An 11,305-nucleotide genomic window follows, 5' to 3' on the forward strand; every position below is an offset into this window, starting at 1 on the left:
GGTGGTGGTGGGGGGGGGGGGGCGTGTCCGTGGCCCTTAGTTAAGGTGGTGTCATCCCGACTCAATGTGAGGCGATCGGGAGAAACTTTATCCGATAAGGAAAAGACAAACTTCCTGACATGTGACTCAGGAGCGTTCTGATTGGCTCAGCCGGTCAATCACCGGAGGCCCATCTGCCCCAGACGTAATTGCTTTCAATCAATAAACCCTACCTGATCAATAAGCTGATCGGCAGCACTCCTCCGCTCCTCTCATGTTCCTCTCTTCTGTTTCTTCCTGTTTCCTGTCACACAGGAACAGGAAGTGAGCTCAGGTGTGCCTGGAGGCGGGGCTTACAGACGTCACCTACCTCGTCTGATGGTGAGTTCAGGGTCCGGCTCGTTTATGTGAGTTTTATCAGCTGAAATTTAAGACTTAATAATTAAACTAATAAGACAACAAACTGTCTCTTCTGTGGCCCTGCGATAAGCTGGCGTCTCATCTAGGGTGTACCCCACCTCTTACCTGTAGCCAGCTGGGATAGGAGCCAACAACCCCCGTGACCCCAAAGGGGGAAAAGTGGCTGAAAAACAGACGATAGATGAATGGATAATATAAAAAAAGCATGATCAATTGATAAAGTGACACTGAAAGTTACCTAGCAAGTGGCTAACCGCTAACAGTTGCTCCTTTAATAACAACTTTATTAGCAACACAAAAAACCGAATAAACAGCCAGAGACGGTCCTCTGTGCCTGCAGACTGAGGGGGCGGGGCCTTCACTCCGACCCCCTGACCTTTACCTCGGGTGCTGTGGGGGTATATCAGGTCACCCTGAGTGTGTGTGTGTGTGTGTGTGTGTGTGTGTGTGTGTGTGTGTGTGTGTGTGTGTGTGTGTGTGTGTGTGTGTGGTGGGCTGAATTATTCACGCTCCTCTGTGGTCGACTCCCTCCCTGAAATCTGAGAGGAGAGGGTGAGGCAGCCCCCCCACCCCACCCCACCCCACCTCACCCAGCACCAGGGGGGAGGATCCGACCTCACCCGACAACAACACAACATACAGTAGGAGGAGGAAGAGGAGGAGGAGGAAGAGGAGGAAGAGGAGGAGGAGGAGGAGGAGGAGGAATATCCATCCATCCACATTCTTCCTGCAGCAGAGGAGAAAAACACTCAAACAACTTTTTGGAGTCGCCAGATTCACCTTCATCTCAAACTCCTCTTCCTTTTCCTCTTCCTCTTCTTCAACTTCCTTTTCCTCTTCCTCTTCTTCAACTTCCTTTTCCTCTTCCTCTTCTTCAACTTCCTTTTCCTCTTCCTCTTCTTCAACTTCCTTTTCCTCTTCCACAGCTCAGCCTACTTTCTCTCCTTCAGCTCAGAGAAAATCCCAGAAAACTTTGATTGTTAGGGGTATCAATATCACACACACACACACACACACACACACACACACACACACACACACACACACACACACACACACACACACACACACACACACACACTTTGCTGACAGGAGCAAATCAAACCAGATTAAACGAGTGTTTCTGTTAGAAGACGATCAAGCAGAGATGCAGAGACAGAGGTGTGTGTGTGTGTGTGTCATTGTATTGTATCTCTATCATGTGATTGTATTCATTCATTCATTCATTCATTCATTCATTCATTCATTCATTCATCATCAACCGCTTCCTCCGCTACTGCTTTGATCTATGGTCTGAGATATTTTCTATCCTGAGATATTTCTGCACATATAAGATAGAAAGAGGAAACAGAAGGCGTTACATTCAGGGAGGCAACGGGATGAAAATTAGATCACAACGTTGACCTTGAAAAACTATGTCAAGGTCACATTTTTCACTTTTATACCATTTTAGGTATACATCTCTGAAACCTCAAATAAATGGAATGCACCAGTTACATTCATGGGTCTTTTATTAAATGACCTTGACCTATGAAAGCAGGTCAGGGTAAAATTTTGAATTCAGGGATGTCGCAGGATGTTGCAGTCTATGATTGTCTTTCTGTATTTAAATGAAATATTCCTACCGAGAATAGAATAGAAAGCCTTTACTGCCACTACACAAAGTACAATGAGATTTTGGGTGATTCCGTGTGAATTCACCCAATCAGAGCTCACTTCCTGTTTCACAGTTTAGAGTGAAAACGTGTCCTGAAAAACCCAAAGACCCTGAAGGTGACGTCACACCCAAGAGGGCGGAGTCTGTTTGACACAAGTGGATGAAGATGTGATGTCAGAGCAAAAGCATCACCAGAGAGTAACCAGTGAAGAGCACCGAAACTACACCTGGTACTAAACTACACCTGGTACCAAACTACACCTGGTACTAAACTACACCTGGTACTAAACTACACCTGGTACTAAACTACACCTGGTACTAAACTACACCTGGTACCTAAATACATGGTACTAAACTACACCTGGTACTAAACTACACCTGGTACTAAACTACACCTGGTACTAAACTACACCTGGTACTAAACTACACCTGGTACTAAACTACACCTGGTACCTAAATACATGGTACTAAACTACACCTGGTACCTAAACTACACCTGGTACTGAACCAGATTTGGTATTTCTGGGTGGGGGAGGCCGGTCTCTGAGTTGTTCTGTAGAGACCAGAATCTTTCTCCTCATTGGACAGGCTCTATAACACCTGTACAGGTCTGGTTCTGGTCCTGTTGGATGAGGCGTCTCTTGTTCCCTCGGTGTAAATGAATCTTTGAAAATCATTTAAAAAATCCTATCCGACTTCAGCCGGTTGAAAACTTTTAAAGATATTTAGCTGACATCAGTGTTAGCGACAACTTCCTACAGACAGACACACACACACACACGTGAATACATTGACACACACACACGCCGGTCGATAGAGCATTAGCGTCTTTATTTTTCTTGCATAGGAAATGCACATCTTGCTTCCAGTAAAGTGAGTGTGTGGACATGGAGTCAGTAATGGGTCGACCAGGTCGGACCGGTTCTGGTTCTGCCCCAACAACAGGAAAACAGCATGACAACACAACAGAGAGGAACTCACAGCATCAGAACACACAGGATGGGTCGGACTCGGGAGGGATGTGAACTAAACACCTGATGGAGAACCGGGGAGGTGGTTCCGTAAGAGTTGTCGAGGCACAAGGTTTCAGTCCGTTCTGGGGGAAGGGGACCCGACGGGTGGGGGAACCAGAACCCGATGGGTGTAGGAGGTGGTCTCTGTGGTGACTCAGTCAGTAGGGGATGATGGGATACGTGAGGACACAATCCGTCCAGCAGCTCTGGGTTGAACCTGAACCCCTCCTTCCTCCAGATTGTCTCGGGTTTGGACCGCCAGCAAGAACCAGGCTGCTTGGAGGTGACTGATAATTCTGTTCTGATTGGTTCTGTTCTGATTGTTTCCGTTCCGATTGGATCTGTTCAGTTCAGTTCTGTTTGGTTCTCTTGCAGTGATTGTTGGTTATGGCTCATGGTGACCAGATTGTGACATCACTTTTTGGCAGCATCACCGATATCGGGGTCAGAATCCTCCAGCCAACCAGATTCGAGCAGGATAGTTATCGATAAATGTCTGTGTAGGTTCTCTGTTATCCAGGTCATTGGTTTACTAAAGCTGTTGAACCAAACCAGACTAGACTAGATTAGAGTTGACCAGACTAGACCAGGCTAGACCAGACTAGATCAGGCTAGACCAGACTAGACTAGACTAGACCAGACTAGATTAGACCAGACCAGACCAGACCAGACCAGACCAGGCTAGACCAGGCTAGACTAGACTAGACCAGACTAGATCAGGCTAGACTAGACTAGACTAGATTAGACCAGACCAGACACCGCAGGAACTGAAGAAGCCTCCTGGATGTTTTAAACAATTCTGGATAACAATATATACGATTGGAGCGACTGACTGGGGGGAGGAGTCTGACACAAACACCGCAGTAAGAGGCGGAGCCAGTGTGAGTCCTGTTGCACACTTTAAGGTCCAAACACGACATCATTATGGGATGTTCACCGGAATCAGAACCAGAACTTTCATGCTAATGTTAGCATCTTTGGTTCGACCGTCACCAAACTTACAAATAATCACGTCATCAATAAAGTTGATCAGCTTGAAAGAGTCCAAGAAACACCGCATTGATGGAGGGGGGGGGGCAGCAGATCGACCCCAGCCGGCCCGCGACGGGGGAGGGTGGGGGCTCTCTCAGGTGCTGTCTAACTCTTTCTAGACCTTTCTCATCCTGGGGGGCGGCGGCTTGTTTGAAGTCCTGCCGAGGGAGGGAGGGAGGGAGGGGGGCGAGGATTGTGGGAGTGGGGGGTCGGTCCAGATAGTGCTGAGCTCGGCAGAAAGAGGAGGCCATTGATTCAGACTCCTGCAGGAAACTGCCCGGGGGGCGGGGGGAAGGAAGGGGATTCACCCAGAGCCACATGGGTCAATGGATAAAGGGGGGAGGAGGGGGGGCAGGTGTGGGTGGGTTGGGGGCAGAATGGGGTGGGAAGGGGGGCAGTTGCTGATGTTAAAAGTTAGGAGGAGATTGTCAAATTGAAAACCTACAGGGCTGTGATGGTCCGCTGATGTCGCCGTGGCGACGAGTGGGCGGGGTTACTGTTAGGGTCGGGGGGGTAGGATGAAGGTGAGAGGTGTGAGGAAGAGGAGACCAAACATCTGGGTCGTCTGATGTGTTTTGTCGTTGCTGTCGTCATGGTTACAGGCCGTTATGGGGAGCATGCAGTTACAGTGGTTATAATCGGACAGCGAAGGCTACTGGTGGTCGGTTAGAATCGGATCACAGGCACTGCATGTCGTCACGCTCGCGTCATCAATCAACCAATCAGTCAATCAATCAATCAATCGACTTGAATCACGTCAGGATATGCTGGTTTGTTTTTCCATCTCCGGCCCGTCGAAAGCTGGGATCTGATTGGATCGTCAAAAGAAGGCAGAGGCCGAACGCTTCCCCCAAGTAGTAGGTCCACGTGCGACACGCGTGCACGAGCGCGTGCACGAGCACACGCATGTGTATGTGCGTGTGTGTGTTCTAGTCAGTGCATAGTTCTCATGCAGATCAGACTGCAGCGCTTCGCCGCGTCGGCGGGACGCCCGATGGTCGTCCCCGCCGTCCCTCCAGTTAGCACGGCTCCGGTTAGCGCGGCTCCAGTTAGCGCTTAGCACCGTGTGATGGCTCAGGATAAATAAAAACATTAGCAAAGGAGCAATGATGCTATCATTCATTACAGCTGAGTGGCGCTACCTGCCCCGCCCCCCCCCACACCCTCCCCACCCACACTGATTTTCCGTCATCTCGCTAAAGCGATGTCGTTTATACTCGTTTCCAAACCCGGGCGGCGACGTGGCGACACGCTGACGGATGTCCTCCCCCTGCTGCCGTATCGACAGCGGGAGAAACGTCTCCATTCCCATTGGGGGGGTGGGGGGGGGCTGCTGGAGCATTTCCTGGTTCTGGTAGCGTGTCCTCCAGAAATCTAGTCCTGATGGGGGGAGGAGGTGAAGTGAGGGGAGACAGTCTTTGGCTCCTGTCCCAGATGGGGATAAGTTCTGACTTTTGGGGGGGGGGCTGCAGGTTTCGGTTGGAGGGTCAAATCCCTGCTGGTGGGGGTTAGCATGGTGGCGTAGCATCCGTCCTGCACACCCTCCCTCGTTTTCAGCGGGATCTGAACCCCTGCTCATCTTTCCGGACCGGAACCTCAAGGTGGAGTCGGGACGCCGCCCCCCTACAGGTAAGAACCGGACCCAGATCCAGCTGTAGGAGGAGCTTCAACCAATCAGATGGGATTCTGGCTGGCAATGACGTCACAAACAACACGGCGTCACCTGGAAACCACGAGTGGGACATCCTAACGTCCGGATCAAGCGCCCCCTGCTGGAGATGAGCAGGAGGTGCGATCCCACTGGAAGCGTCCGTCATCCCTCCTGGATGAGCTGCTGGCGTGAAAAGCGATGCTGTGATGAAGCTTGGATGGACGCAGATCAGAGGAGGAAGAGGAGGAGGAGGAGGAGGAGGACGAGGAGGTGATCTGGTGAGCCAGTGAAGAAAGAAAACAGATGGAAAAGAAAAAGAATCATGTTGCATAATCAAGCTGTTTATTTTCCTGCATGGAATGGTGAACACAAAAAGAAGATGCCGAGATGCGGTAACAGTTGGGCATCCTTTGGCGGCTAAAGTCGTCGTCGTCTGCGGCCTAAGAACTAAACTTTAAAAGCATTTAAAAAAAAAAAAAAAAAAAAAAAAAAAAGCTTTTCCTCACAATGATCTAGATTTATCTTCATCAACACTGATGCAACAAAGAACCTTCAGAACATACAGCATACGGTAACATCCATTTACAATGGTCTGATCGCCACGGCCGGCGCCGCACTTCTCAAGTACGGGAATACGCTTCACCATCAAACAGGAAGTGTCCTTAAATACAAAAACGGAAACAACAAAGAGAGGAAAAGAAAAGAAAAAAAAAAAGAAAAAATAACAACAACAACAAGGAACCGGGGGGAAGTTTTCAACCTTGATCCGGTTTCCGCAAAACAGAACAAAACCAGTTCTAAAATGTGGCCTCGATACAAACAATCAGAAAATTCACAACACTAGTTTTTCCTCATTTAATCAATGTTACAAAAGTCCTGCATTATAAAATAGGGCAGATTTAAAATCAGTGTAATTAATAAAACTATACAACATACAAACAAGTCCTGCAGGCGGCCGGCCGACCGGCCCCGCTGCCCCGCCCACCCGTCCGCTAAGAGCTAGCTCTTCGCCGCCGCCGCCACGTCTCTTCGCTGCTGTACCGGAAACTAAAGGACACACACAACAACAAGAACGAAACACACACTGCCCAAAACTATTGCTTTTATATTCTTTTTCGTTTTTTCTTTCTTTAAAAAGGGTGCAATTGTGTCGTTATCTTACACGCAGCCGAAAGTCGCTGATTAGCTCGGCTGTTTTCACGAGGATTTTGTGACACTTTTTTTTTTAGAAAAAAATGTCCGTGCAATGTTTTTTTTTTTAAAATTCCCTTCGCTCTTTTGAAGCCCTGGAAGCTGCGTTTTTAAACGTAATACTTTTTTCCCCCAACGATTCTTTTATTTCGTATTTAGTGCAGATTATTAATGCCCGACTCGCGGCTAAAGGATCGGCGAGAACCAAACGAACGCCAAGAGGAAGCTCAACCCACCGCCGCCGCCGCCGCCGCCAGCGTCACGGGTAAACAAGTCATTCACGAAGGAGAAATGGACTCGTTTAAGGCTCGCTCGTGACGTTTAGCAAGAGGAAAACCCGAATCTACGGCGGCTGTCTTGCTAGGTTATCAAAACAGGAAGTAGGAAGTGGAGCTCTGCGAGCGACGGAGGCTCAGCTTGGCTGGAGCGTCGCTTTCGTCGGTTTTTAGGGACTGACCGCGGCGCCAGTCGCTAGCATGCCAACTTTGGTAGAACGTAAAAGAAAAACAAGTCAAACGACGTAAGACAAAAAGACGTGAGTGCAAGCAGATATTTGCATATTTTATCTCCTCGTTCTTCGTTGGTGGAAATAAAAACAGACGGATGACAAGGAAACAGGGAGACTGGAAAAGCAAGTAAAAACCATCCAGTCGCAAAAGGATGGACGAGGAGGTAAAAAAAAAAAAAAAAAGTTAGCTTCACTAATCCTCCAGCTAGTTAGCATTGATTAGCTTCATCCACTCTCAACAAGATCTGGCTTCACGTGATTTAGTGAAATGAGAACGTCTTTAAACGTCTTCAAAAAAAACATGACCTCACTTTGTTTACCGCAGAAGAGTTGGCGTAAACATGTAGCTGTTAGCTCGCGGTTGCTTCAAGCCATACGATTGCAGACCAAGTCAACGTGAAGCTGGGAGTACAGGCAAACCTCGGTTTCCGACAAAAATTCGTTCCTGAAGGCTGTTCCAATAGCGATTTGTTCGAATTCCAAATACATTTTTCCAATTACAAATAATGTAAATGGTCTAAATCTGTTCCAAGACGCTAGAAAACTACCTTTTTTCAACATAATGTTATTTCATAATGTCATTATATACGAAATTGTATAGTAATGAAACATATCAAAGAAATGTAAAAGAAAGGAGCAAACATGAGAAAAAAAGAAAGAAAAAAACCCTGACGTAATCAGGTTAGCCTAAGGTACGAGTTACCGTTGTCTTTTGGACAGAAGTTTACGGTACCGTAACTCATACCGTAGCCAATGGAACGCAAATTAAGAGCAAAATTATTGAATACAGTAAACTAAAATAAAAACCACATTACCGTCACGTTTTCTCTCAACTTTTCTCGCTTTTATTGAGCTTGGCGGCGAGAAAAAGTTTCGCGTTCGACTCCCAAATTTTGTTCAACTTCTAAGACAAAAAAATTACCAAATTTTTGGTCGAATTCCAATTTCTTCGATGTCTAAAGTGTTCAAAAACAATATTTGCTTGTAGATGCTAATGTTTGTGTTTGAAGTCCTATGAAGCCTTTTGGCCAATCAGCACCATAATGATGTCATCGACGGAGGACAAGATCATCGTAGGTTTTGTCCGAACGTCAGTTTGGTAATTAATCAAATTACTTCCTAAACTGTTACCTAGCTTGAAGTAAACACTGTTTAGTTAGCGTAGCTAACAAAATCTTCAAAATCTTCGGGATAAACTGAACCGCCTTCGTATCCAAGCTGTTTCTGATGTGGTTAGCAACAGCTAGCTAACTTAACTGTCTTAGAAACGCAACGGCTATCTTGAATTTAAACTCGTTTGGTTTCTGTTGACGTAAATTCACGCTAGTCTACTTCAGCTTAGCGTTGACTTTGTGTGGAATCTTCTCTAAAACCAGATCAGAGACTTGAAGGATGTGTCTAGAAACACTTTTCCAACTCAAAATAGCATTAGCGGCCAAACTAGGATGCTAGCTAACTTCATCCCGTACCCTGAACAACATGGCTAACAGGTGCCTCGGCCGACGGCATCCCGCTAGCTCGTTCGTTTTCACAGATAAACGTCATCTTCACTTTGCGTGACTTCACCGTGTTACCGTCTGTTAGCATGTAGCACAACGCTTCAACGCCTCGACGGGCATTTTCCCCTGGTTACCGACAAAAAAGCAAAAAAAAAAGGGAATTTGAAGGAAGTAAAGAAAGAAAACCATGAAGCCAGAAACTCCACACGGGATCAAATTGTCAGGACCGGATCGTAGCTCAAGGCACATCGACGAGGAAGAAGAGTTTTCATGCAAGTTTAAAAGGAGGACGGTCGAACATCAGGGAAAGGAAAGGAAGCCGAAGTAACGAGGGAAGATGAGGAGGAGCGAAGAGAGCTGGTTGTTTGTGAGAGCGATAGAAAAAAAGCCTCGACGGGCCAAACGAACAGACGGCCTGGGTTTACGATAGAGTGTCTTCATCTCACTAACTACATCATCTATGGAAAAATTTGTCACTAACACTAAAACATGCAGATTTTTTTTGTTCTTTTTTTCACACTTTTTCACTTAAAATTCACTTTTGACCGACACTGGATGGCCATACGAGTGTGTGTGTGTGTGTGTGTGTTTATATATTTATATATATAGTATAGGAAAGGAAAACAAAAGTTCAATAAATGAAGTTGCATGAGAAGCGTTCCAGAGTTACCCTCTGCTCTGTCTCTTTAACACTAGACCACACCCCCTGATTTCACTCACGGCCCATTGGCCAACTGCAGGAATAAGTGCTTCTGATTGGACAGGACCTCTAGGAAGCCCAGCCAGTCACCCGGGGCAACCCGTTGCCGGGGCATCGCCGGTTTAGATTATCTCGCTAACAGGAAACCAGAATTGCTAATATGATTGCTAGCTCTCCTGATTTTCCCCTGGTTGAGAAATAACTTCTTTTCTTTCTTTTTTTTAAAAGTAAAACGATGTGCTCATTAAAATAAGTTAATCCGTTTTTGTTTTTTTTAAAAAAACTTTTGTTTTGTTTTTTTTTTAAACAAAAAAAAAATCAGACCTAAGCTGCAAAAAAAGGTGATTGTTAAAAATGATATTTCTTAAAGGGAATTCTCGTCCTAACATGCTAAACATCTTTACAAGATGAACAAACAACAATAAACATTAGATGTGAATACAGCTCGCGTTATTTCCCACAAGGCCGTGGGGTTCTCGTTCGATGCTGTTCTCGTCTTTTGTACCCCACTATTTTAGAGTCCTAGAGGTGGAAGCGGACTAGGAAGAAAAATATATCTCTGATACACTTTCCAACAGCTAATTCCAACGAGCTAACGATCTAACTACCCAACAGCTAGCCAACAAAATTGCACTTTCCTCATTATCAATATTCCACTGGTAAAATCCCCGTCTCTACCCGATTGCCCGCCCATTTTTTAAGGACGCTGGCGCTTCCTGTCCACCTTTAGCGCGCTAGCTGGCTAGCTTCACCCAGACTGGTGGATGGATCGGGGAGGAAGAGGAGGGGAGCGTCTGAAATGAAGTCTTAAAGAGAGAAAAATCAATGAGCCCTGAAGCCAAAGCCCCCCCCCACCACCACCAATCAACACGCAAACCTCGTGGCCCCGCCTCTACCTGGCCCCTCCCATCACAGGCTTCACCCCTCCAAGCGTAGTTCGTCGCCCCGCCTACCCATCAGGTCTTTCCGTTAAGCACTGGTCCATGTCCTTGGAAAGACGCCCCCACCCCCCCCACCCCATCCGTCCCGGGAGGTGGGGGAGGAGTTGGGGAGAGGGAGAGGCAGGAAGGGGGGGTGCACATCCATCCTGTCCCATCAAGTAAACCCCACCCCAAGCCACCAGAGGGGGCTGATGGGAGCAGGAGTGCATATGTAGTTTCTCCACGTGGGTCAGTCTTGTGGTTTGACCCCCCAGGACCCGTCTGCCTGCTTGGGTTTCATTAGGGGGGTAGGTGGGGGCCCTCTGGCACTAAGTGTAGACATCAAAGTGTGTCTACAGGTCTATGGTGTAGAGTTTAGTGGGCGTGTCCCACCAGGGATGGGCGGAGCTTGATCCGCTGTAGCCATGCTGATGCTGCTGAGTCCGAGTGTGGCGCTGGTGGGGGCGGAGTCAGGCGCAAAGGGGGCGGGGTTTGGAGGGACGGGGCGAGACAGAAGTCTGTCGCAGCTGGCATCGAAGGTGGGGAGGTGGGAGGAGTCTGCAGCGGTCCGTCGCACAGGTGGGCGGAGGGGGCGGGGCTTCTGGAGTCCTTATCCCAGGTACCACTGAGGAGGGAGACAGGAAGGGCATGTTAGTCAGCCAATCAGGTCACACATGGTCACACACACTAACCACTCAGATGAAGGGGGAAGGAGCTGGAGGGGGCGGTCGACGC

The 11,305-nt window shown here is 47.7% G+C and overlaps 1 protein-coding gene across 1 annotated transcript in view; it reads right to left on the reverse strand.

The window, feature by feature from the left end:
- Positions 1-5,566: 5,566 nt before the first annotated feature.
- Positions 5,567-11,305, reverse strand: part of nfia (nuclear factor I/A) — an 82,603-nt gene continuing 76,864 nt past the window's right edge. Inside the window, exon 10 of the mRNA XM_068320092.1 lies at positions 5,567-11,195. Within this exon, the coding sequence (XP_068176193.1) occupies positions 11,181-11,195 (15 nt within the window). The 3' untranslated portion in view covers positions 5,567-11,180. The remainder of the gene's footprint in view (positions 11,196-11,305) is intronic.

The sequence above is a fragment of the Antennarius striatus genome, chromosome 7 (genome assembly GCF_040054535.1).
Source record: "Antennarius striatus isolate MH-2024 chromosome 7, ASM4005453v1, whole genome shotgun sequence".
In the NCBI taxonomy this organism is placed as follows: domain Eukaryota; kingdom Metazoa; phylum Chordata; class Actinopteri; order Lophiiformes; family Antennariidae; genus Antennarius; species Antennarius striatus.